General features: G+C 47.5%; 1 protein-coding gene across 1 annotated transcript; it reads left to right on the top strand.

The window, feature by feature from the left end:
• The first annotated feature begins 251 nt into the window (after nucleotides 1-251).
• On the top strand, nucleotides 252-27156 carry CRISPLD2 (cysteine rich secretory protein LCCL domain containing 2). The gene is made up of 14 exons (XM_057381971.1): nucleotides 252-579; nucleotides 4319-4647; nucleotides 9568-9686; nucleotides 11781-11913; nucleotides 12022-12137; nucleotides 13394-13494; nucleotides 14550-14760; nucleotides 16136-16202; nucleotides 17380-17510; nucleotides 17640-17683; nucleotides 18515-18587; nucleotides 19226-19301; nucleotides 23209-23342; nucleotides 25777-27156. The coding sequence occupies exons 2-14, from the start codon at nucleotides 4405-4407 to the stop codon at nucleotides 25829-25831; spliced, it is 1503 nt and encodes a 500-aa protein (XP_057237954.1). The 5' UTR covers nucleotides 252-579; nucleotides 4319-4404; the 3' UTR covers nucleotides 25832-27156.

The raw sequence follows: 27156 nt of genomic DNA on the forward strand, positions 1-27156 counted from the left end.
TACTGGGAAAATTCCTTTCGTGGATTCTCCCTCCCCTGTCCGGGACGTCGCGGTCCCCGCTGTGCAGGGAGGATTCCCGTGTCCCTGGAATCCCGGAGCCCAGTGCTGGGGAGGGCACAGCGAGCACTTTTATAGGATCAGAGACTGCTCCCCTCCTCCTTCCTCCTCCTCCTCCTCCTCCCTGCCGCTGTTACCGCCTTTGGGAGGATGGTCCCGCTCCTCTGAGCCCCAATGAATGTCCTGAACACCCCAACCAACACCCCTCTCCCTCCTCGTGGCTCTTTTCCGCTCCTTTTTCCCCGCCTCTTCTCCTCGTTATTGCTCCACGCCCGTTGTCACCGGGGATGATCCAGGGCTCTCCTCTTTGCCTGGAGAGCATAAATACCACTGGGGAGCTCTGTGAGACTGCAGTTGGTCCGAGTTGCTGAGCCGAGACCTTGCACATCTCGCACCTCCCGAGGCTTATTCCATCCTTCCCTCCTCCTCCTCTCTTCGATATTTCWGATACATTAATTTATTTCCCCACAAGCAGGCTTGGAGGAGCTGCAATCACCTGGAGACTTGGAAGCACTCAGCAAGGTAAGAGTAAAGTTTGGTCCTGGCTTCTGAAATGTGGTTTTGGGGGTGGTGTGAGTGCAAGAAATAATTTTTATTAAGAAGGCACAGTTTTAGTGATTTCTTCAAAAAGTTGCCTGGGTGGTATAAAATAACCCAATGCTGTCTGAGCTTCTGCTCTGCAGAAGTTAAGATTAACCAGCATTRATCTTGAATGAATGGGAGGAGTTTGCCACTCCAGGAGTGGATTTCTGTGCAAACAGAAAATATCCAGGGGATGCTGTTGCAGCCTCTAGGAGCTGATACCTGCAGGCACATTTGTGTGCTCCAGGCTGCCTGTGTTTGTCCAGCTCTGCTCTCAGCTCCTGCAGGAAAGGAATCCCGGTGTCACCGCCTGTGGTGTCTGTCAGCAGTGGGTTTTCCTTGTGGTTTTCAGTAGAAACTCACCCACTTGSGTTCTGGGGGAGGGGATTGAAATGGAAGACCCAGATGTTTTGGCCCMTGGCCTTGAGGATGCTGGATCTGTGGTGTGCTCAGTGMACTGCTGTTCTGWGTCAAGGAAYATCTCATCCTGCTTTTCTTTGGAARYAAACRCAATTCTGCAAATCCTGCAGTGTGTGCATCCCAGAGAAACATGAGCTGGAGGTCAGTGCATCACGGGGGGCTCCATCCCTGCATTTCTTTGCACAGGTTAAAGTTGATCCCAGGCTAACCCAGGCTAAAAGCTGATCCCAGGCTAACTCATCCCAGGCTAACTCATCCCAGATCCCAGGCTAACTCAGGTTACAAGCTGATCCCAGGCTCAGTTTAGCAGCTGATCCCAGGCTAACTCCCCTCTGCTTTGCTGTTTAGATGCTTTCCTGCTATCCTGAGCTAACTTTGCACTTTCTTTCCTGCCATGTGCTGCTTTCCAAGCTCTGGGATGTTTTAGCTGCAAATGTCACCCATAACCCGGGCACCCACTTGTGTGCTTTAGCAGGGAGGCAGTCAGAGCTCGATATCCCTAAGGAACAAGGTGACATGAGGACACCAATCCAGGATCAGCCTGCATGTGGCTTGAGCAGAGCCTSTGCCAGGCTTCAGATGTGACCAGCTCTCCTGCTTTCCGTGCGAGGCAGACACCATCCATTAGCTGGGGAAATAGCTTTCTAAAAATAATCTTTCCCAAAGTCCAGTGCTGCTCTTTAACTCCCTCAGACCCCAGAAGAAGGCCTCCCATTTCTCCCCACTCTGGACAGGCTTTACAGCATATTCAGGAGTCGCTTTCTGCTGACTCAGTCATTTCTGATGGCTCCCAGATGTTCACCTGGCACCAGTGTCAAGRGCCAGATGTGCTTAAAGGGAGGTTGTGCTCCTCCTGAACCCTTGAAATCAGCAGCCGAGGCTTCCTCAGCTGACTGTCAGCTGAGAATTTTCTGTGAATAATCCCAAAGACAACGTGATCTCAGCCTCCCTGGACGAGGAGCTGCTGCTGCAGCCCTGCAGGACTCTGGGGCTGGTGGAGCTGGAACTCATGTCCAAGTGTTCCTCTGCACCTGGACATGAGAGGCAGATGGATGGACATCTGAAATCCATGAGTTCCTTCTGAAACGTGAGCATCTTTCAGCTGCTTTCAATTAATCTGACCAGGGAATTTCTGCTCCCAGTCCCTCTCTGATCCTTTTATCCTTCCTTGGGATGCTCAGCGCTCCTCACCCCGAGGAAGGGACTCGCTGAAATGGAAGATCAAACCAGAATGACCTAATTTCAGAGAGGTGCTGCTGTCCTTTTCTGGCGAACGGGACCCCGGGAAGCRCATCCCGAGGAATAATGCTYCATCTGTTGGGAGTTTTTGGCCGCRCCGCCGAGCCAGACGCGTTGGCTTCTCTTCTCCGTGAGCCGGGCAGCTCCTCCGGCTCTCCCGGGCTGCAGCTGATCTTTTCAATCTGCCCTTTCTGCAAGCTCAGTGTTTGCCTTAGATGGGTTTGGGCTCGAGTTTAGCCCAGGGCAGGCGGCCAAACGAGGGGTGCAACGGCCGGCTGCTCCTGCGGGGAGAGCTGCCGGGGCTAAATGGCCGCATTGTCAATAGCCCTGGCAGCGCGGCTATTTTTAAACTCACGGGGAAGTGCCTCAAAGTAGGAATTGTTAGCTGGATTTGGGTCAGGCGGGTCTACAAAAAGCGGCTGCTCCTTTTGCCTCCGCTCGGCAGCCCGGTTGGAAAATCGCGCTCGGGGGGAAAGGAGAGCCGCAAAAAGCGCTGCGGGGAGGATGAGGTTAAAGGAATGTCTGTCCCCATGTGCCTGTCCTGTCCTCCAGGTGTCCCTGGAGCTGGGGACAAGGCGAGTGTGTTCGGAGCAGGAAATGATGAGGAGCTGTTGCCCAAATGGAGACGATGACACCCGGCATTGTTGTAGCCGGGCAGAGGCTCCATGCGCTGCCTGGAGAAGCTCAGGACAGCTGGTTTTCATCTGCCTCGATGTTCAGGCCAAGAAAGAAGCCTCAGACAGGGACTCTGTGTCTTTTGTGCAGTCAGCCGACAAGTTTTCGGGGGTTCTTGGTGTTCTCTTGGAGTTTTTTCGAAATCTCTGCCTGTGCAAAGCACCTCGTGCTTGCCATTGCTCTCTGCACGGTGTGGGGAACGGGGATTTGGGGCTCTGTGCTCAAATGTAGCTTTTCCAGCGGGGAATTAGATGGCTCTTCCCTGCTTTGGTTGGCTTCCAGCTCRTCTGGTCTCAGCGTGTCCAAATCCCGTGTCATTGGATGAAACTTCTCAAATAATTCCTCCTAATCTGGGGTCTGTTTCCTGCAAAAGAATGCTTTCAGCGGGGCTTTCAACAGTGCTGTCAAAACCAGATCCGCACCTCGTGCTGGAGATGGGGACGGGGAAGCTTTCTTCCAAAAATTAACCCTGAGGAGGGGTTGCACTGTGCTTGCAGTGTCTGTTCAGATGCTCCCTGCCCCGCTGATGGGTAGCGTGTGCTGCACAGCCCTGCAGCGGCACATCCTGCCTCCTGTGAGCAGCTCCCGAGCCAAATAAAACCGGCCAGGAYGCTCGAGGGCCGATGGATGGAGAAATTGGAGCACAGGGGGTGGAAACGCTCGGGAATGACCGGCGGAGCAGGAGCACCACGGAGCAGGGGACAGCGATTAAACAGCGATCTTTGTCGCTGTTCAGCGACCAAAGCGAGCCCCTCTGTCGGTGCTGACGGCATCGGGAACACCTAATCTGGCCGGGGGAGGGCGGCTGCAGCCTCTGCTCCGTAACTCACATCCCTGGCAGCGCTCCCGCCCGCCGGGGAGCGTCAGCGAGAGCCCCGCGGTGCGTCACCGGCACATTTCCCATCGACACAGAAATGTCAGGGAGCCCGGCAGCTGCTCTGCTCTGCTCTGCTCTGCTCTGCTCTGCTCTGCTCTGCTCTGCTCTGCTCTGCCGCAGCCTCCGGAACAGCCCTGCTGCCTCCTGAGCCTCTGGATGACTCCAGATCTCGGTGGAGGGATGGAGCTGGGGTTACTCGGAGATGCTGGACAGGGATGCTGCAGGTGCAGAAGGCATCCTCCTGCATTCCCAGCTCAGCATCAGTGGAATTCCCAGGTGTGATAAACCGAGCCCTCATCACTTGTGGGGTTATTCAGATCTTCCTGTTGTTATTGGGGTGGGCAATAATTGTAGGCATCACTCTTTTCCAAGCACAGATCTGGGCGGTGTGACCTCTTTGCTGGGGGWYWRATGSACTGAGAGCTCCTSTGGCACTGCCCTGACTGCCTGTTTCTCCCCAAATTCCAGACCTGCCTTGAGCCACGGGAATCCCTGCAAAGAACCCCAGCCCCATCTCCATCTCTGCTGCTGYTGCTGGCTGTGGAGGAGGCAGCATGAGCCCTGCCCTGCCGTGGATCGCTGCTCTGGGATGTGTGCTGCTGCTCACACAGACAGCYGAGTGCTTCATCCTGCCCAACTCGAGTCACCTGGAGAGCATCCTGAGCAAATACCAGCATGGGGAGGCTCACTCCAGATCCAAGAGAGCCATTCTGTTCTCAGACAGRCAGGAGATACTGATGCTCCACAATAAACTCAGAGGGCAGGTGTATCCAGTGGCCTCCAACATGGAACACATGGTGAGTCGAGAGCCWGAGAAATCACTTTATTACTACTTTTTATATTTTTGTTTTTGTCCTAACTGCATTTTAACTTTCCTTGCGGTGCGAGAGGTGTAGCGAATTTCCTCTGAAGTCAGTTTTTTCTCGAGAGGTTTCCTGAAGCATTTCATTCCAGAGTGAAGGATGCTTTAGAGAAACAACCTGTTTTGTTTGGAAAGGGCTGCTGATGGGTCCCCATCCTCTTCAGGCTTCAGGACTGGTTCCATTATTCATAAAGGASCGTCTGGCCCAGCCCTGGATGCATCTCTCTCCACTGATGGCAGCTCCCCARCCTGCCTCAGCAGGTTCTTCCATTACCTCCCTGCCATAAAAGCAGCRCATTTTCCTCAGAATTTAACCCCTGTGAATGCTTTCAGGCTGTTGTTTGGGGTTTGGGGACACCACTCTCTGCACCRTGCTACTGGGAATCTGCACAGGAAAAAAAGGGCCTGAGGAATGCAGCTCCATCTGCAAAGAATTTCAGTCACTGGGAAGAGCTGGAAAGGCTTTGCGTGGATGGGTCAGTGCTGGTGGGTTTTGTAGTTCAGGAAACCAAAAGAAAACTTTGGTCAATGYATTCTCCCACTTCAGAGGGAGAACTTAAAAGTTGGAGGAGCATGAAATACGCCTTTGCCACCAACAATTCACATGAATAGTTTTTCTTCACCTGATGCCAGAGACCCTGCTCTGAGCTATTTTTTGCCGTGCCATCAAAACATTATGGGGCCACAAAATGATGTAGGCAAATAATTACTTTTTGTATGCCTTTTCCCAGTGTGAAAATACAGTTCTGACCAGAGCTGGTCTGACTTTAGCCGTGCTCTCCTGCTGACGGCTCAAATGATGGATGATTTGTTAAGCCCGTGTTTAAAAGGGGTAAAAGAAAAGCACGCTGAAATGTAACTTAAAATWGTTTGCCAGCTGTGCTGAAGTGAGGGCTGCAAATGGAAAATCCTGCCTTTTGTGACTGCAGGGAGGAGGGGAAGAGAAGGGGARGGTGGGGGATGTGAGGAAGGACAGCTGTCCCTCGGCTGGGCCACACCAGCAGTGACACCGCTGGTTTTTGGTCCTGTTTTTGCCAGAAATCCCGTGCCTTTCTAAGAACCAGGGGTTGAATCCCTCTCTCAACATCCCTCCTGTCATCCTGCAGGGCAGCACTGCCAGAAGAGGCAGCTGGGTTGATGTCCAGAGGGCAAACACAAAGGCTGAGCGGGGCTGATATGTTTGGGTTGGCTGTGGTGCCCCGGCCCCGGTGTTTGCCTTTGCTCAGGGAGCTTTTCTGGTGGTTCCTGTGGGCAACTGAGGGCAAATGAAAAGRTCTTATGTGCTCTGAGCTGAGCGTGACATGGGGCTGCTGGAAGGGCCATAATCAGCCTTTCATGTGCTCCTGTTTACCCAGCACGRTTTGGAAATGCCGTGTATGTGCTGAACGGCAATTTCTCTTTAATCCTTTGTCCTGCAGAGGACATTTCTCATTTGGACTCGTTTCAGAGGATGGGCTGTCTTTAGAACCACAGATAAACTTTTTCCTTTTGGTGCCAGAGCTGAGTGTCACTGGAGACGTGCTGGGATAATTTGGGGATGAGTTGGTAGAACTTGTTCTTCCCATCAACCTCCAAACACTCCCCTGTGAAAAGTCCTCTCTCCCAGCTYCATATCTGACGTATTTAAGTGGTCTAAAATGGAAATGGGAGCTAATGTATTCCAGGAAAGGGACATATTTCACTGTTACTGGATGAACTTCAGTTGTTGGACACCGTTAATAGGAAAGCAAGGACACAGTGAGTCCTGTGAGTTATCTGGAGATCAAAAGAATTATTRTGTACATGTGGGAGAAAGGTAAAGTGGACTGAAAAAATGAAGAAAGAAACAGTTTTGCTGCTGGGTTTGTGTGATTAATTGAAAGCTGGCACGGATATTCAGCATTAATGGAAGATGAGTGAGCAGTGCACAACTTCTGACAAAACTGGGCCAGTTCAAAATTATTTTAACCCCTCTACCAGCTCCGTGAGTGACACTGTGCATTTGGACTGTTTAACAGAGGTGGATGGGTGCCAGGGCCAAAACAAACTCCTTGTTAATAGTCCCAGAGAAAAAAGGACATAACGGACCCAGAGGAAAAAGGACATAATGGATCCTAAAGGCATGGTGACCTTTTGGGATGGCTTAGTCAGACGCTTTCAGCAGTGATGAAAGGCAGAAATCTTTCCTCTTGYGGCGGCCTCAGAGACAGCTGGATAAAAGAGCAAAATTGTTCTCGGTGCAGATTGCTGGAAGGAAAATAGTTGTTGGTTTTCATGTGTAAGGTATGCATCCTTCCTGTYGACTGCAGGGTGGTGGCTTTGCCCYGTCAGGATGGGATTGTGTTTCTGAGGGAGTGAGAAAGCATGGCCTAACCTCTGCCAGGGCATGGCAGTGCTGGAGTTTGATGTCACTTTTAAAAGGAAGCTGGGGAGGAAAAGGAGTGAGGAACCTGATCCCGGCAGCTCAGGGTTCTGGGTTTGGGTTTGCAGACTCCTCAGGCTGAGCAGGCTCCTTGTGGGATCGTTATCACACATGGACCCACAATTTGTGGTGTAGTGTGTGTGTGCCATGCAGATATTTTACACACCCTCTGTACACTCTGCTTTGAAAGGCCACTATAAACCTGCAGGAGTGAAAAAAAAGAGAGTCCATGTGCAAAATCGTTTGGAATCGCACACACCCAAAGGATTCTCAGCTTCTGGAGAAAACTGAGCACAGGCTCCTTGCCCTTCTGGCTTCAGTYGTCTTCCTAGACACTGCTTTGAATATTGGCATGAAGAATTCTTGCAAGTATAGCTGGGAAAGTCTGAAATCTCTTCCATTTTTTTTTTTTTCTTTCCCCCACTATGTTTATTGCTCTGAAATAATTCCAGCCCTCCTGACCGCATTCTCGTCTGAGAAGCAAGAGGCAAATAACTGCTCTAATTGCGATGGGACGGCTTTGTAATGTGATGCCTGCAGAAATGAGCTCCTCTCCYCATGCAGCAGAAAGCCGTGCCGAGGTGCAGCTCCTTCCCAATTACCTGTTGAGTGTCTTTTGTCCGAGTTCATTTATTTCAGCCCGCAGGCATCAAAGGGAGATATTAACGCATACGCTGGCGTTAATTCCCGTTTAATGGCCTGCTGCTCGCGACGTGTCTGCGTTAAATTAGGAGATTTGGAGCATCTCCGCCTCCGAGGCTGTAGGGAATRAAGCTGGATGGGAAGCCTGAGGAGCTCGGGGTGTAGAAAGTCTTGGGAGAGTTTCTGTGGTTTTTTGGGGCTGCGAAAAGCTGGGACAGTGCCTGGGCAGGGCTGGGAACGCGTGTGGTGGGTCTGACCCACCTCAAGGAGTGGAGGGCTGAGAAGGAAAATGGGTTTATTCCATTTATTCCAGAGTCAGAGCCGTGTCCACACGGGTTCTGCAGGCTGGCGTGAATTTGCTCGGTCACGACTTGGTCCAAAGCTGAGCTGGCCAGCTCTGGGATGCTGCTGGAATCCGGATTGATGAAAGTACTTTAGGATAAGCMGTTCTCAGAGGCCTCTGAGCTCAGTGAGATGAGCTCATGTTTGCCTCGCTGAGACAGTGGAAACAGCCCGAGCTCCAGGAGATGCTGCGTTTTCCTGTTCTCTCACCCAGGGATGTGCAGAACCTCCCCATCCCAGCCCCAGATCGTGCCCAGAACGAACCCTCGATGGTTTTGAAATGCCCTGCAGCCCTCCAGGCTCTGACAGGTCCTTTGAAATGCTTGACATCACAAATTTCTTCCCTTCCGGGGAAGACAGGGCTTGTGAAGAGCAGCTGGTTGTGATGGTGAGCGTCCAAAGAGGACAGCCTTGTGCTGGCACGTGAATGAACRTTACAAGAGCCCTCTTCTCTTTGGTTTTATCTGAAGGAATGTGCGGTAATATTTTAATCCCAACGAATTATCCTCTGAGGGCTGTTCTGAATAGAGCAGCTGTCAGTAATTACACAATGAATTCAGGGCACTGGCGGCCGGGCCCAGCAAGTCTGGCCTTTAGAACAAACACACTCCTGGGCAGCAGAGCCAGCAGAGCTGCTTTCCTGTTTGCCTTTGTGTCGTTTTGGAGCTCTCCTTTGGCTGCCAGCCGGGTGATATTGGATGAGGAGTGAGCTCACAGCAGCATCCTGCYCTCAGTGGAACAGAGATGGGATTTGTCACTTGTAACGTGATGCCTGAGTGCAATAAACTCAGCAGTCCTGGGGTTTTGCCACCTCTGGTGTGTTTGACTGGATCCATTGGTGGATTCTCAGTTATTCTGGGTGGGATTGGGAGGCTCAGCTCCTTCATTCAGAGGTTGGATCAAAGATTTGGAGATGGTGGAGCTCTCCACATTCCTTGATGGGGAATATCCCAGCAGTGGATGGCAAATCCTGCTGAGCTSCATCAAAGCACTGACTGTATATCACAACTCTTGCAGGACTCAAAAATACGTGTCATGTTAAAGATCATGGTATCTCCAACCTTGGCTTTTAATTTTTGATCTTTTAAAAAGCAGTAGAAAAACAACTGCCAAGAATATCTCGTGGTTTAGGGTGGATGGCCTTAGGTGTGTTTTTCAGGTCTTCCCAGGTGTGTTTGTGTGTTTTCTGCTGACCTTTCCTGAGAAGCATGGGATCAGCTGAGGAAGATCATAAACTCTTTAGTTCTCTGGCCTTTCATGGCAGGGGAACACTTTGAGAAATGTTATTTTAGATTGGGGCACATGACAGAAATGCACTGATTTCACCAGGACAGGCTGGACATGGCGGATGATCTGTACATTACCCTTTCTCCTCTGAGTGCTGTTGGTTCAACCTCTTGATCTAACAGGTTTGAGATGAAGAACTGACCTGTTTTTTTGTTTTTTTTCTTCTCTCCCTGCACAATGAAGACCTGGGACGAGGAGTTGGAGCGCTCAGCACACTCTTGGGCTCAGCAGTGCATTTGGGACCACGGCCCCAGCGACCTCATCAGGTCCATTGGGCAGAACCTGGCTGTGCACTGGGGCAGGTGAGAGCTGGGGGTGCAGGATCATTGCCAAGGGCAATTTGGGGATCTTCCTTTAGAGATGGTTGGGAAGGTTTGCTTTGCTCACCGTGGAGAAAAGCTGGGGATCACTGATTGTGATGGCAGCAGCCACTGCCTCTTCCCAGGAAACCAGTGCTGATTTGGGATCCTCCATGGGATAACACCCCTGTACCCTGCTAAAGGTCAYTCCTTCTCCTAAGGAAAGCAGGGACAGAAGTCTTAACCCTAAACTCGCTCCTAAATCTGCTGTTTTGGGCAGGGTTCTGCCATTGTGCAGAGAAACAGCTAAAAGCTAAAGTTTCTCAGGAGCAATATCTGGATTCAGCTCAGAATTTATGTCTTGATTCAGTTCAGAGTTTAATAATCTCTTGCTGTATTTTCCATAAATATTTATTCAGCTCCTGATTTCTTTTTGCTGAAAACACTTTGCAGGGTTGGTTTGTTTTTATGTTTTTTTTTTTTTTTCAAATTCCTGGGACAAGTTTTAAACTAGAGTCATTAACCCAGTTAGGAAAGCTGACATGAGGGCTTCCAAACGGATTTTCCTCTCCATCTGGAGGTGAAATTTATTTATTGTTAAGCCCCTATTGTTAAGGTTCTTRTAGGTTAAACCTGCTTTGCACAGCAAACATTTTGCTCTTGCTCAGGAGCTCGGAGTGTTTTTTTTTTCCCCATTTCCTGGGTGGAAGTGCAGTTATGTTTGCTGTAAACCAGGCAGCACTTGGTGGAAAGCAAAGGAAATGTGCTGATGTGAAATTAGGCTGAAATTAAAATTTGGCCCATTTTTGTTGGCAGAATTAACTAAAGATTGGAAAATAKAGTGGTTAATTAATTGGAAACAAAGCCAAAAGATTGTGCTGTTCCTGGCTCTCCCACAAATGCTCAGGATGGCCATTGGTTTTTGATGGAGGAAGAGCCAATCTTGCTCCCTTTGAGGTCCCTGAGAGGAAAGAAAAATCAGATTTATCTCAGCTTTTTCAGGAATGGGCSATGACTTGATTGCCTCCATTTCCTCTCCTGTTAAATAGGACTAGGAAAGAATTCGCTTCATGACATCATGAGATGGCTGTTTTTAAAATACTCCTAATGAATGATTTTTAATGAAAAAGTTGGCTGGAAGGATWAGCTCCAGTTGGTAATGATATCACTCGGATTTCTGGCAGCCTGGGAGCTCCTGAAAGCCATCAAAAGCACAGGGTTTGGTGGAGTTTGCAGATCATTCTGAGCAGCGTGTAAAATGTGTGAGCAGCGTGTAAAACGTGTGTAAGAGTTCCTGCAGGTGGTTTTGACACCCTTTGTGCTCCCCAAAGAGCACAAACAGCACCAGACTGTGGTGTTTGGAGCAGAGATTACCCACAGGGAAAATTGCTGCCAAAAAAAAAAGGCAGGAGAGGAGTGTAGTGCACCAACCACTCCAGAGCAGCTCCTGGTGGGATGGGGGCGAGGAAAAACCCACTCACCTTCCAAGATTTCACAGTTTTGGCTGTGAGTGAACTGCCAGATTTAGCAAATTGCCCCGTGGTGGAATAGGTGCATGGTGGATGTTGGGTTAAGGTGCTTGGCAAAGCCTAATTTGTGTTTATTTTCAAAACACAACTTTCTGCCAAACTAGAAGTTATTTTGTAGTCGTGTGGAAAAGTGAGGAGGGCGTTTTGGGTCAGCGGCACTTGAGGATTGTGTCAAACCTATAAATAATGCAGAGKCAGGTCAGGCTGTGAGGCTGAGGGAAAAATCATAGAAACACACGACAGTTTGGKTTGGAAGGGACCTCAAAGATCAACCACCCTGACATGGGCAGGGCCACCTTCCACTGTCCCAGGTGGCTCCAAGCCCTGTCCAACCTGACCTTGGRCACTGCCAGGGATCCAGGGGMAGCCACAGCTTCTCTGGGCACCCTCCCCACCCTCACAGGGAACATTTCCATCCCAATATCCCATCTTAACCCTTCACCTTTAACATTTTCAAACACTTCTTTATTTTTCTTTTTTATTTTTAATTTGAAATCTTCTACCAGAAGACTGACTCCTTGTCGTGATTCCTTTCCTCCCTCATTCCCATGACTCCTTTTCTGCCCAGGTATCGCTCCCCAGCGTTCCACGTGCAGTCTTGGTACGATGAAGTGAAGGATTACACATTCCCATATCCCCACGAGTGCAACCCGTGGTGCCCAGACCGCTGCACGGGTGCCATGTGCACACACTACACCCAGGTAAACAACCCCAAGGGCTTTGTTCCAGCAWYCCCCACATCCCCCTGCGTCYAAATTGGGCTAATTTACCGATTTCCAATCACTGGAACAAAAACATTTCCCTTACAGATAGTCTGGGCCACCACCAACAGGATTGGCTGTGCCGTGAACGTCTGCAAGCAGATGAATGTGTGGGGAGAGATCTGGGAGAACGCCGTCTACCTGGTGTGCAACTACTCCCCCAAGTAAGGCAGGGCTCTCTCCAGCTCTCCCAAAACCTGCTCAGCTAGCTCAGGGGCTGGGGAAAAGATTTTGGACAGTCTAGACTGGTGTTTGTGGCTTTAAATTTTTTTTTCTTTAGACAGCAGCGCGGGGCTGGTTCAAAACTACCGAACGTTGCCTGGAAAACTGAATGAGCAACCGAGGCCAGGCTGGAGCTTTGATGTTCCTGCCACGGGAAGGGAAGGGAAGGAGGAGCAGGAGATGGCCAGCATGGAACTGGCATGTGCTGCTGAGCAAGGCTTGCTGTCACAGGGTGGGAAGGGATGGGGTGGTGGCTGGTGCCAAAAAAACCCAGAAATAACTGCAGAAGTCAAGATTTCACTCGCTCGACAGCTTGATTGAATTTCAAAATGAAAATCAGATTTCTTGCCTACTACATCCAGGAGAAGTTTMCTACCTGGCAGTGGCGGTTTAATATTTTCTGTTTTAATGGCTAATAGGAGAAACATTCCCGCTTGGCAATTTAAAAGTTCAAAACAAAACAAAATGGGGAAATCGCTCCGTGCAGAAACGGAGAGAACTGGGGAGCATCTGACAGTGGGGCATTGTAGTGCAGAATAATGCAAAGGAAAATGATGTATGGGGCTGGAGCTGCCATGGCCCAGGCAGAGCTCTCTGRGTGGGTTCTCCAAGCCCCTCTCTCATGTCAGATGAGCACATTTTGCTGGTGGGATTTACCAACCTGCTCCTGGTGGGGGATGAGCCATCTCCCTGGGCCATKTGCACATCATCCATTCGGGGCTGCTGGATGGAAAAACACTCAATTTCGGCAGCTTCTGCTTCATCTTGTCTCTCTGGCATGGGTGCACATTGTCCTCATGTAGCYTTATAGGTGGAGACAGCTGAAAGAGCATAACCCAGCAGTTCACAGCCACGGCTTAACCTCCTCATCCCCGAAAATCTGCAGGATGCTGTGCCAAAAAGGGCTGTTGGTTCTGGGGATTTTCTCCAGCAAACACAGTAATCCACTGATTTATTTCTGCTCACACAAGATCCCAGTGCTTCTACTGGAATTTAATACAAAAACGGCTTCTTTAAATGTCATTTTGGAGGAGAAACCAGGAGGAACATACATCTTTCCTATGAGGCAGAACATCTTTCCTGCAAGGCGGCTTGTCCAGTTTTTATTTAGTTGCTCAGGGCCAGGGTGTTGTTTCTGGTTTTGGGGGCTGGGAAAGGTGTTTGGGTGTGTGATGGGTGCTCATTTCTGCTCTCTCAGGGGTAAYTGGATCGGGGAAGCTCCGTACAAGACCGGCCGTCCCTGCTCCGAGTGCCCGCCGAGCTACGGGGGGAGCTGCCAGAACAACCTCTGCTACAAAGGTACCTGTGGGGGCTTGGGACAAGGCTGGGGAAAAATGTGAGAGCTTCTAATTAGCGCCAGCCACTGATTTATGCACCTTTTAATTAGCAATCCTYGGTATTCYRWCAYGGGAACAWGYRGGAARCCWTCAGCYGCTGCTGAAAYYSAGAATTCCYGAGCTGCTGAAAACCTGGAGCTCAGGCTCAGCACGTTTTCCTGGTGAAAACAGAGTGCTTGGATGGGCAGAAGCAGCTCTGAGCTTCCAGGGGTTTGGCATGGGAGCTGCAGTGGGGTTTGGAGCTCTGGCAGGCTGTGGGTGGGAGCAATCCCATCCTTGTGGGGTTTTTTTTGGGAAGGGAATGTTCTCCAGTGCTTCCCAAAGGCATTGGGGGCTGGGGATGGAGCCTTTGCCCTCTCCCCATCCTGGGTTTTTAGTGAATGTAGTGACTCGTGGCTCTTGGAGGACAGGAGGGGGATCCTGAAGGTTTTTCCTGACCCGTGGTGTTTTCTTGGAAGGGAGGTCAATAAAATAAAACTCATTATTGATGTAAATCCCCCAGTGCTGCCCCAGCACCCAGCATCTCCTGGGCTCATCTCTCTCCTCCCAAGTGTTTTGTTTCCCAGAGGACTGGGAAATCTGAAAACAGGGAGATCGCCTGGACATCTGCCCAAAGCAGAGGCTCATTTTGCTGCCAAACTCACGTTTCTCATTTTTGATCCTGTGGGGGTAGAGGGAGGAGCCCAGGGTGCAGGTGGGGCAGAGAGAGGGATGCCCTTGGAACATGAGCCCTTCAGCAAATCCGTGTTTTCCTCCAGGGGGAAGAGCTGAGTGGGAAACAGAGGAAGCAATCCCACTAAATTTCTCAGTAATTAATGGGGATCCCATCAAATCTTTATTGTGAGGTGCCACAAATGCAGCCTCACACACAGGGGAGCAGGAGAGGAGTGTCCTGGCTGCATTTTTGATCTGTTCGAATGCAGATCCTTCTCAAACCAAGTCATTCCTCCCAAAAACACAAACCTGACCTCTCCACCAGTCTGAGCTCGYTGTAATTTCTGTAATTCCTTTGCCAAGATCACCGTTATGAGGATCCCAGCATTGCTGAGGCAGACGAGACCAACGAGGTGGAGATCTCGGAGCAGAAGCCAGCACGGTTCCACCCTCAGGAAAACAAATCCAGCAAACCCATCAAACCCAAGAAAATCACCCCAGAATCCTACATGAGTAAGACACAGCCCCTGGCTCTTTCAGATCCTATCCATTCTAAGGCATCTTCATGTGGAAAGTGATGGGGAGGATCAGGGACGAAGGAACTGGGGGGATGTTGGGGTGGAGGGGGAGGTGAATTTTCATCTGGGTGAAAATTCACCACTAGTTGTGTGGAAAACTGACAGAAGTGGTGAGCAGAACTCTCAAAAAAAGCTTTCTGTGTACTTTCTGTGCATCAGTCTGCAAAAGTGATGTGTTTGTTTCAGTCATTTCATGGAACCCTGGGATGGTTTGGGTTGAAGGGACATTAAATCTCATCCAGTGCCACCCCTGTCATGGGCAGGGACACCTTCCCCTGTCCCAGGGTGTTTCTTCTTTATTTCTTGCTCTTTTCCAGGGTTTACAGTTCATTTCCTCTTTATTTATTGCTTTTTTCCGGGGTTTACAGTTTGTTTCCTCTTTATCTCTCGCTTGGGAACATTTCTCAAGTTTTTTTGTGGAACTGATGTTTCCTGATCCATTTTCCAACCGCTCTTAATTAAAAGACACTTATTGAGAGAGCAAGGCAGGGCAGGCCAGTGGGTCCTTTTCAACTTTATCTGCCAGCATCTGGAGAGTCTGTAATTAAAAAAAAAGGAGGAGGAGAGCCCTGCCTGCAGACCTGGGGCTGTAAATCAAATAAATCAAAGCCTCTCGCTGTATCCTCCTTGCTGATATTCCATAGACACCTGTCTCAGGTGAAGGGCTAAAAAAGCTCAGACTGCCCCAGGCTGAATAAATGAAGATTTTTATCTTGCTGCACCCAAAACCTCTGGGAAAGATGTGCAGAGGTTGTTCATCTCAGTATGGGAGCAGGCTGAGCAATTTCCTGTTGAAAAAAATGTATTTATTTGATTTTTTTTTCTTTTTTTTTTTTTTTTTTTTAAAGACTCTCTAGCTAGATCTCTTCAAGAAAACCCCCAAAACCCAACCAAGAAATGACCCTAAATTTCTGTTAATACCAGCTTTCAGCCAAGCCTGGCAATAATGTGATTTGCCTGATTTTATTCAGCCACGATGCCCCACAGTTTCAGGTGCCCAAAATAATTGAATAAATTTTGTCAGAGTCATTTTTTTGAGCCCATTTCATGCATTCCACTGCTGTCCAAGCCAGACCAATAATTCATGGCTTCTCCCCTCCCAGCCAGTCAAGAACTTCTGGTTAAGGTTTCTGCAAAGAACAGGACAGTTTATCACTTGGAGAAACCCCAAACCCACAGAATCTAAATATTGGTCGGGCTCTTAAGGAGGGTGGAGCAACTATTTTAAAAAGTAGCTATTTTGCAATCCTGTTTTCAAAATGGGAAGAGTTACGTGAAATGAATGGAATGACTATTAAATGAAATAGAGTCAAAGTCTGTTTTTCTTGAATTGTTTTTKTCGCCACCCTCAAAGATATATATCTTTGCTAGGTATTTGTGCCCAGCTGGCTGCTTGTACAGTAAAGGAAAAATCTTTGGAACATTTTATTACGAGAGTGTAAGTAGCTTTKAATAGCTCGGGGATGTAATTTGTGGGAGTCGGTGGGAATGACAGAAATGGGAAATGCCAGCCATCCCTGGTGTAATTTGGCTTTTTGTGTGTTCTCCCCTTGTGGTGCTAATAAAGATTATCTGTGTTTTCCTCATCTCCGAGTTGAAAGAAGGGAAGGGCGCTGGGAAGGCAAAGTGATTCCAGACGTGATTTAATCAGGAATTGTCTTTAATGTGGACACCCATGGAAAGCGAGGGGTGGGGATCAATAATCAGCTCTTACAAAGATCTCTTCATTCATGGGGGCAGCTGTTAATATGAGCAGAAACTTTATATGGAAAACACTGTTAAATGTTGTGACTAAATAATATTTTGGGCCAGTTTGTTGGATCTTGAATTAGCAAGGTAATTTATAAATAAAGCACAGTGCTGTTTTCCCATCAAAACTACTTTTAGGGTGAAGGAATTTGGAAGATAAAAGGATTTTTTGGGTAAAATAATCTTTTCTTTCCCTATTCCAACTGCTGATGAGTGACTGCATCACCCATGATGTGCCTTTACCCCACAACTCCTGTGACTGCAGACACCCATCCCCTCYGAGTGGCGTCAGCAGAAATATTTTGGGTTTGAATACTTTACCAAGAACTGGAAATATTTCAGACTGCTCGCTCGCTTCCAATGCTGCTTTCCCTCTAAATTGTATTTAAATGTATGGTTTTGCTATTTAAAAAAAAAAAAAAAAATCTTGCCATTCAACCGGGCAGCGCTTAAAATAATAGTAATAAAAGAATAAGGCTGTGTTGGGAGAGGAAGATTTAACAACCAGATTCCAAAGGGGTGTGCTCAGCTCATTTTCCACTCGGTGCCTTGGTGGTGGTTTCTTTCCTTCTCCATTTTTTGTACCGTGGTAGGGCAGCACTGCTCTGTGAAGTGGATTGATTTTTCAAATCAATCAAACCGAAATCTGACTGATTTCTCAAATCAATCAAACCAAAATCTGACTGATTTCTCAAATCAATCAAACCAAAATCTGACAAATTTTTCAAATCAATCAAACCAAAATCTGATTGATTTCTCGAATCAATCAAACCAAAATCTGACTGATTTCTCAAATCAATCAGACCAAAATCTGACTGATTTCTCAAATCTCAAAACCAAAAGAGATATTTTTTATCTCCTGTCAGTCCTCAAGCATCTGTCGGGCTGCCATCCATTATGGGATCCTGGACAACAAAGGGGGGCTGGTGGATATCACCAGGAAAGGGAGGACCCCTGCATTTGTGAAGTCCACCAGAAACGGCGTGGAGTCCTTCAGGTACTGCTTTCACCAAAAATTTCAATATTTGATTTAAATATGAGCAGATGCTCAATCATCTTTGTTGCTTTTACCTAGACGCAGTGATCTGATTACTTTTTTAATAATTTTTTTTTTCTTTTTTTACAGGAAAAGCAAACCTTCAAATGCATTCATGGTTTCCAAAGTCACAAGTAAGTTTTAAAAGTTGAGGGGAAAAAAAAAATATTGTTGATGGAGTTTTATGGGGTACTTGAGAATACTGTTCCTTTCAGGGGTGTTTTTCATTTTAAGAGGTTGATTAAGGTGATCTGGAACCTTAAAGGGATTGTCCACACACCATGGGCAATTCCACCACCACACACCTCATTTTTCTGTGGGAATCTAAGAGGAAGGTAGAGAAAAAGGGGATAATGGACCGTTTGCAGCAGCATCTCCTGCTGATGGATCATGGCAGGGTCCAGACTTCAGCTGCTGATAGAAAGGGGTGGAAGATGAGCCATCCATGTATGAAAGCATCAGTCAAGTGTCAACACTTACAAAAACTTTAAAAAATAATAGCTAATTTCCAAGTACAGTAATGCAATGAGAAACAAAATACATGTGAAATTGGTTTTTAAGAGCAAGTTGTCACATTTCTGATGAACGTATCAATAAACACTGTTTCACTTTTTAAAAAATTCCCACTTTCTGGATATCTTTGTAAAATTCCTCCCAGAATTGCCTCTTTGATTAGACCCCCCTGAGCCCCTTTCAAGGAGAGGTGTCAGGATATTTGGGGGCTGTAACAAAATCCCAAASTGCAGGGTCAGCTCTCATCTYTCCTGWGATCTGTGACCTTTTTGAGATCACRTTGCAKTGTGGTGGTGRRATTCCTGCTGGGGAGATGCTCAACCCTCTCCTGGGATCCTGCTCCTGGTGCTCCCAGCTGGATAAAGATCTCACCAAATGGGTTCTGTGGCTGTGGCTTGTGTTTTCTGAGCTTTTGGGTCTAATAATTTGCCTTTCCGTGTTTCTCTTGGCAGCRCAGACTCTGGATTGTTACACCACCGTCGCTGAGCTGTGCCACTTCAAAAAGCCAGCGAGCCACTGCCCAAGGTAACACAAACCTGCCCAAATTCACCTTAAACCCCTCTCTGAGGAGGGGCAGCTTAACAGAGGATGCTGAGGGCRCTGAATTTGGGGGCTGGTGGGAACAGAGCTGATCCGTGTTTCCTCCTGCCACCATGCTTTTCTTGGCATCACGGTGGAAAATTCACCTTTATTTTTTTTGGATGGCTTCAGTAGCTCATCAGCCAGGTTACACAGTCCTGTCCCAGCCCACTCTCACATGGGAGTGTGCAATTTCACWCTCTTTGTCTATTTTTTTGTGGATTTACCGGGTTTTCAATGCAGTTTTCCTTTCCACCTTAAAACAGGGAAGAAGTTCGTTCCAGGAATAAATGGCAGGGCAGGGGGGAACAAATGCAGAGAATTGAATTAAAAGCACAGAACTGAGCAGAAATACAGGTTCTCCCCCTTGAAAGAGCCATAAAAGACCAATCCCCCCTCTGCTGGTCCAAACCCCACAATTTGCAGCTCTCCATCAACAACCAAATCTCATCTGAGGGGGAGCAAACAAATTTGCTGTTGTCACCTTCAGAGCAGATGCAGGCACTTGAAATCTCCCAGGAACTCAGCTGACCTTCCTGTCCAGCCCTGGCATGGAGAATAAACCTGAATTCATTGTTTTCCAGGATTTATTGCCCTGCTCACTGTAAGGACGAGCCGTCGTACTGGGCGCCCGTGTTCGGCACCAACGTTTATGCAGATGTGAGTGCAAAACTTCCAAACCTTCCCAGTCCCAGGGCTGGGGTGACACTTTGGGATTTGGGGGAAAAAGACACCCTCTCTTGTGGTCATTTCATGTGGGAATGGGTGAATGGGGTGAAAGATGGGGTCAGTGGGGTTGGGGATCCTTTTGCTTTCATCTCTGGTTTATTCTGAAGGATTTGGGTGTGTCATTCCACAACTCCTTGAGTTATGGTCAGTGGGTTTGGGGAGATGTTCTGCTCTCCAGAACTGTCTCATTCCTAGAGATTTAGGCATGACCCTTAAATTCCCCAAGCTTTGTGGGTTTCTCTGGCTSAGAAATCACAGTTGCCTTGTAAAAGCATTTTGGATTTACAGATGAGCACTGGAGAGCTTTTATTCCATACCATCCCGCTATAAATTTGGCAAAAAACGATCTCCCTCCCCTCTCCTCCTCTTTCTGGGAGATGAACAGAGTTTCTGAGCAGGCAGGGCAGAGCTCAGAGCAGTGGAAAGAGAGAGTGAGCTGGTTTTATGGGTTTGTTTTTCTGAGTTCTGCTCATGGGGATGAGCAGAGMCTCGATGCTAAAACTAGACAGAGTCATTTTCTTGACATCTCTTTGTATCAGGCCTCCAAAAACTGGGTCTCAATGTTTTTCCATCTGCAGGTGCCTGGTTATTTTGGGTTTTTTTCCTCATTTTCTCTTTTCCATCAGGCATTGTGCTCAGCAATGCCAGCTCCCTGGCTGCCCTGTGGGCTGCAGGAACAGTTTGAAAGCAGATTGTGGACCCCCAGTCTCGGGTCTCAAGAGCTTTGCAGGCTCCTGACAAAATCCACCCTGCAGAAAGCACGCAGCAATTTGAGGAAGCAATTTTGAAAGCAATTTTGARAAAAAAAAAAAAAAAAATCCCTATTTTTCATTTCGCTCAAGAGCAATTTTTTTTTTTGAAGGCAGAGCTGCACAAACAGGTTATCCTGGGTTCTGGCAAATCCACGCAGCAGCTGCCTCCCCACAATACCTGCCTCCTGCACGCTCACAACTGCAGGAAATGGGAAATTTTTTTCCTTTTTTACAGAGGACAAACCTCCCTCAGATTGCCCCAAAAAGGTCCTGTGATTATTGGGGTATGGGGTGAGGAGCAGCATCCCAAGCTGGCATGGCACTGACACAGAGGGATCAGGGTCCTTCCATGAACCCCCACTCCTGGGAATYGTTTCATAAATGGGGGCGTGGACGGTGGTTTGGGAGAAAAACCAAAAAGTAATAATGATAAAAAAATACTTGGCCAATGCCTCGAGGGTTTGGTTAAAGTTTTTTTGGGCTGTTGTGCTGACAGGGCGATGTGGGGTTGGTGTGAGGGTTGGTGCAAAGCAGGTGGAAACCATGAGACAGAGTTTGAGGAGGCTTGGATGATTCTGGGAATGCTCAGGCTGGGAAGTTGAGGAGAGAAACAGCCACTCCAGGCAGGGAGAATTTGGGGAAAGGTTTTACCCAGGGAGGAAGGGCTGTGCAGGATGYTGGGAATTAACCCAAGCCTGCTGCTGAGGAATAATTAACACAGGCAATGAGCTGGAKGAGACAAGTGCTGGTCCTCTGGGAGGCATCTTCCTGTCTAATGTGGCATCTTTGTGGCCCTGGAGGGCCTTGTGCTCTGACTGTGTCTTCTTAGGTAAACTTTCTGAAAGAAAATGAAGCATTTGACCCCATTTCCAGTCCCCACTTTTCTTTAAAATACAGTTCAGGGAATTCATGGGACCTTCATGAAGGTTGTAAAAGTTTTTAATCAAAAGTTGCTTTTGAGTTTCGTCAGGCTCTGTCATTTGTTACTCTGCCTGGCTCCTGGGTGACATAATCCTGCAAGGGAAGCCCATCCCCATCCTTCCCGAGAATTCCCATGGAGCCAGGAAAGGAAACACTTCCCAGCTTTGGAGAGAAGGATTTTATCCACAGCTCTGCAGTGGCTGGTTTGGGGAGAGAAGGATTTTATCCACAGTTGTGCAGTGGCTGGCTTGGGGAGGATGGATGAACGACCTGCAGGATGGCAGGAATTTGTCACCAGAGCAAACCGAGCTGGGAGCTCRGAGGAAACAGGAACTTAATGATGATTAACCAGTCACACTAATGAGGAAATTCTGGGTGATTAAGCTTATGATCACAGAATTTTGTTAATGACCCACCATGAAGGATATTGTCATTTTATGGGGTGTGGCTGAGCTCCTTTCATCAGGAATTGGTCTCAGAGCATCCCAAGGGGGTTCACCAGGGAAAGCTGTTGCTTTGTCCCCATGGCTGCTGTACCCCTAAATGTGGAAGGAAAGGCTTTATTTCTGTAATATCTCATCTCCCAAAATTTGATTCATCAAAGCCCAGCCTGGGATGTGAGAGGACTGCAGTCCAACACAGCGATAAGGGGAGGTTTAGGGCAAGGCAATAAAAAATCTGTTGGACAAAGCTTTGAGTAAGCAGCAGAACAGCAAGTCCTGGGAAAAAAAAAAAATAAAACAGGAATGCTTTGAAAAGAACATTGTTTAGGATGTCTCCCAGTGGAGAGTACTGCAAATTGATCCAGGACAGTTTAGTTTTATGAGCCAGTTTTAGATTTACAGATTTCCCACCACATCTTAGGGCGAATTCACTGCATATCTTCCAAAGGCAGCATTCCCTCGCTCCCTTGACCATATATAGAAGCAAAACCCCAAACTGGCACTCCAGACTCAGAGGGCTGCCAAGAGATAGGCCATCCCAAGTGATAAATATATAGGGGACAAGGCAGAGCTGCCATATATGGCTGTGAGGAAAAGGCAGCACTATTGTACATATGTGACGGGAACAGTGTGCTTGGCACTGGGTTTGTGTGCTTGGGTTTTTAGCAATCAGGGCATTTCTGGGGTTGGGATTTTCACCTGCTGCAGTTCCCTGTGCAAAGCTGGTTTTTACTTTCTCTTTTTCCAGYTTGCTGAGTGTAAACCCTGCAGAGAGTTGATGGCCAAGTTTACACTGTCCCTCAGCCTCCTCTGCTCCTGCTCCTTTTTCCTGGATGCTTTGGGGTTTAGTCATCAGTTCTGTGYTCCTCCAGCTCTTCTGACTCTGCACATCTTGGATGTGCAACAGAGGAACTTTAATCTTTCCAGAAGTGTTAATCTCCCTCCACACTTGGTGTTGTCTTACAGGGGTAACGCTCATCCAAAACCTACCCCACTCAACAGGTGCACCCCTTCTGATTTTCCCAGAAAGAATGATATTAACTATCCCAGTTAATTAATTAATTAATTAATTGACCTTAATTTGGGAAAAGCATTTCCTTTTTAAGCAATAGTGTGAACAACCTTTGCTGGGGTGGCTGCTCACTAGAACAGTTTCACCTCAGAGGTTTCTCTGGTGCAGATCCAAGAGGCTCTGGCTGGAAAGTTGTCCTCAATTCTTGGYCCTGGAAAAGATGAAGAAATGTGGATTTAGATGGGATATTGGGAAAAAAAATCTTCCTTGTGAGGGTGGGGAGGCCCTGGCACAGAGTGGTTGTCCCTGGATCCCTGGAAGTGTCCAAAGCCAGGCTGGAAATTGGGGCTGGGAGCACCCTGGGATGGTGGAAGGTTTCCTTGCCCATGGCAGGGTGACACTGGATGGGCTTTAATGTTTTTCTCCAACCCAAACCATTCCATAATTCTGCAATGATCTCACAGGTGCAGCTCCACCTCAGGATGATGGAAAAATCTCCTTGTCCTCTGTGGTGATGGTGCATCTTCTTTCACTGTCTTTCTCACATACCTGTAAAATTTGGTCCACAACATCTTTATCCCTAATTCATCCAAAGGACCAACAAAATTGTTCCATAACTCTTTCTATCCCCTGTTTTTCTTGGTGTTTATGGAATCCTCATGTATAAAATACAGCCAGCACATAACTCAGAACAATTAAATATTTTTCAGAGCTCCAGTATCTGCAAAACTGCAGTGCATGCAGGGGTCATTTCGGACGAGACAGGCGGCTTTGTGGACGTGATGCCCGTGGAAAAGAAGAAAACCTACACTGGCTCCTTAAAGAACGGCRTCCAGTCCGAGAGGTGGGTTTTATTTTTGTTTTTTTTTCCTCTCTGCCCTTCCCTCTGTGTAGCTGCTGGCCAAACAGCGACAAAAACGAATAGATACAAAACACACAAAAGTGGGTGAAAAAAAAAACAGAGAGAAAGAAGGACTTTATTGTGGGACAAGCCTCTTTTATCCACTTTAGCAACCAGAGTGTACATTTGTGTCAAACATACATTGGTTAAGAGGCAGCTGTTTAATTAGTAATCAGAACATAATTGGTGAGTTTGCAAAAGCTACAGTATTAGTAATGTTTATGATTTCCAGCCACCTGTGTTATCAATTCTACATTTCAATCTCCTTTTCTCAACAGTAGCCAAGGATGTGGTATTCCTCCTCCCTGTAGGCTGTTAATATTCCCTTTCTTTTCCCAGGACTCAGTCATACACAATAATTGGCTGAATTTCAGAATCAAGGCTTGTGGGGCCACTTTTTTCCCCCACACCTCTGCTTTCCCAGGGAGGGTTGGGCTGCCTGTGGAAGTCAGCAGCCGTCAGCTCGATGGGCTGGTGGCTCGGAGAGACTTCCCAGTGTCACTGTGRATTGTGTGACACCCAAACAAATAGAGCATGTTGTCCTGCTGCCACCTCCCCCAGCCACGAGCTGCTCTCGGGTTCCTCTGGAAGGTGGGAGCTGTTGTCAGGCCCTGTTTGATTTTTTGTCACAGCCCAAATCCACGTTAATACATTTTGCTGTGTTTGATGCATCAGGAAATAAGTACAGATATTTTCAGTTTTCAGCCTGGGTCGTGATTTGGGGTTTATATTTGTGATTTCTCTTAATTTCTGGGATGTAGATCCATTAGTGTTTGTTGGTTCATGTCCCCTGTTCTCTCTGAAAGAAGCATGACTGAATTAACCTCTCGAGAGATGTTCAAACACTTTTTGAAGATGAATTTACCCCCCTTGTAATTTTTTTTGTCATTTTTCTTGGGCCAGCCCTGCAGGTTTCAGTGACTGATTGCAAATCAGTGCTCCCAAAATCCCGCTCCTCCTGGTGATCACAACAATCCAGCCACAGCTCCTTCAGTCCTTTCTAATCTGAAATTTCACTTTTAATCTGTGATGTATTTTTTTCCGGATATTGGTGTGATGGCACTGATTTCTCAGAGCTGTCTTTGCAAATGTAGAATTTCCCACAATTAAAGGGGTTTTTGGTCACTACTAATCCTGTCTGCGCTGTGTGGTTCTTCTTTTATGAAGACCATAAGAAATCCTATCAAGTTTTCTGGGTTTATTCTAATAATGAATATCCCAGAATGCTTTAGAGCATCTCAAGAGATAAAAATAGACTAAGGAAAGCTATAGGTGTTTTTATTTAGTATAGATTATCATAAATAAGAAGGGTTTTTTAGTATGGGTTGTCAGGGTCAGCATTTTCCTGTTCGATAAATTGAATTTAGGTGAAAAACCTCCTGTTCCTTTGGTTTTTTTCCTATCTCAATCTTGCTTTCACTAATGTTTTATACTAAAAGACAAMTTTTTATTGGGATGGCAAGCTGTGCCCTGGCTGAGAATAAATCCCACCACCCCAGGGACCTGCAATGTGAGCAGCCAGTGCTGCTCTGGGAGGTGAGGGAAACCAGAGATGTTCTCACAGCAGGGATGAAGATTTGGAAAATGTTATTTACAGCCAGCTTCATTAAGGGACAGCTTCATGCTGTGAGATCCACCAGAGGCTGAAACAGCTTTTCAAAGATTAAGGGGAACTTYTGCCCTTTAGGACACTGGAAATAACCTTGGGTAAAGATACACACCCAGACAGGTATGGGAAAAGGTCGCTTTTAGGATTTACTGAGTCCTCACCCTTGCTGCAGTGTTTATTTTGTGGGAATATGCAGTTTTGTATTTTTCCTGGGTTTTTTCAGCACAGTAGTACCTGGGAATAGAAACACTCCCTTTGCCCATGCACACAGCCATCCCCAGCAGCTCCGAGTCAGAGCATCTGGGGACACCTCTGTGGATTGAAAAGGAATATCTGTATTTATTGTCATTTAACGTGAGCTGATCTGGCTATTCCTGCTGCCAGCACAAGGAGACAAGCCAGCCAGGCTTTGGGAATCTGCCAGCCTGTTTGTTTGACAAGTGTTTTTTTAGGAAAACATATTCTTCTTCGTGCCTGAATCTCKGCACAAGGCAGCACAGTGTTCCTTGGATAAAAGCTGTGAGAGATGGTCTGTCGCCTTCCAAGTCCTTTTGTTGGCATTAGCGCTGCAGATTTGGGTTGAAAACATAAACAAAAGGTGAAACCATGGATTTGTGCCGCTTCTTTTTCACCATTTGTCTTTCTCCTGCTCCTGGCAGGAAGGAGACAGGAGAAATTCAGAGTTGCCTGTTTGGATCTTGCAATGTCTTCATTTGGTTCATTCCATGCCTGTTTTCTTTTTCCCTTTTTTTTTTTTTTTGTCTCTAGCTTGAAGAATCCTTCAGATGGGAACGCTTTCCGGATTTTTGCAGTGAAGCAGTAGATGCCCAGGGAAGGAAGGCACAGATTTCTTTGGGAGAGCTCTCCGTTGATCTCCGGAGACGCCGAAGCTCCTCCGAACGGCACCAGCTCTGCCCGTCCCCTCCTTGCCGACCTCCTTCAGGGAATTCCAAAAGAAAAGGGGAAACAAAACCCCTACCTCCCCCCCAAAACAAAAAAAAAGACCCCAGGTTCTGACTCAGCTGTTGGCATCTCATCGCACCCGTGCAGCGTTGTCTCTTCTCGTTGTCTCGTGTTTTTGTTTCTCTAGGGGCATTCAGCGACCATGAACTGTTCCAAGTTTCATTTTGCCAGAGGTGTTGCTACGCAGAACGGCGGTGGCTCCGTGTGCAGCAGGTGTAGGGTTCTCAGCCTGGCCCTGGATGGTGTTTTTAGGGTGTGGAACATCTCCTGGGGTGTTTGTGAGGATGAGCGTGGCCGGGCACACTCGGGAGTGAGCAGCTGTCCAGGCGCTGGGCACTTTGAAATGAGGAACTCATTGAGAAGTTGTGTCATTTAGGGAGAGAATGGGCTTTGGCAGAGTGGTTTTTGTGATGTTGGGTGGTTCGTGTGCAAAAGAGGATAAATTGTGGTTTTTTTCTCACCGAGGTGGCGTGCAGCTGCACCGCCGTGTGAGGGCACCTCGGACGGTGGTGCTTGGGGATGTTCTCGGCAGCCAAAATTCGAGGTCTTGTGGGACTGGGGCTGGGTGTAAAATGGTGGCAGAGATCCTCACTGTGAGAATGAGGCCACCAGATAACCCAAAGAGCASGTTTGGTGTTTGCTGGTCAAACACTCCCAGGTATTTTGCAAGTCTGGCATCCTCTGAGAAGTCAGAGAATCGGGGCTCCTGTGCTGGCACATCTCATCCTATACTCCACACCATAACTTCAGTTAAATGCAGTGTACTGGTTTATACAGCAGTGCTGGTTGTTTTATAGTAGTTAAGTAGCAATAAAATTAATMTTATTTCTGCTAGGAATGGTTGCATTCATAGGAATGTTCACTTTCCCTTTGTGAAGCTCCTTGTAGTGCGTGCAGTTGTGGGACTTTAAAGATATCGATTGGGGTAGAATAATTTTTCCTGTCCAGTTTGTGAAGCCAACAGATCCCCACTTTCAGTGTAAATGCAGTCCCTGTGAGCATTTGATATCCAGGACAGTGGGTTTTGCAAAACTCATAGGTTTTCTAATGATGCTATTCCACATTTTGATATTTATGTCTTGAGGTGAACCCAAATGCATTTCAAAGCCAAGAGAAGGGTTCAGCATGACCTGCTTTTTTTTAAGGCAGGAGAATTCCTCTACTTCATATTGGAAATGAATTTTT

The sequence above is a fragment of the Malurus melanocephalus genome, unplaced genomic scaffold (genome assembly GCF_030028575.1).
Source record: "Malurus melanocephalus ecotype Western Australia unplaced genomic scaffold, MMel_1.1 scaffold_543, whole genome shotgun sequence".
Classification (NCBI taxonomy): domain Eukaryota; kingdom Metazoa; phylum Chordata; class Aves; order Passeriformes; family Maluridae; genus Malurus; species Malurus melanocephalus.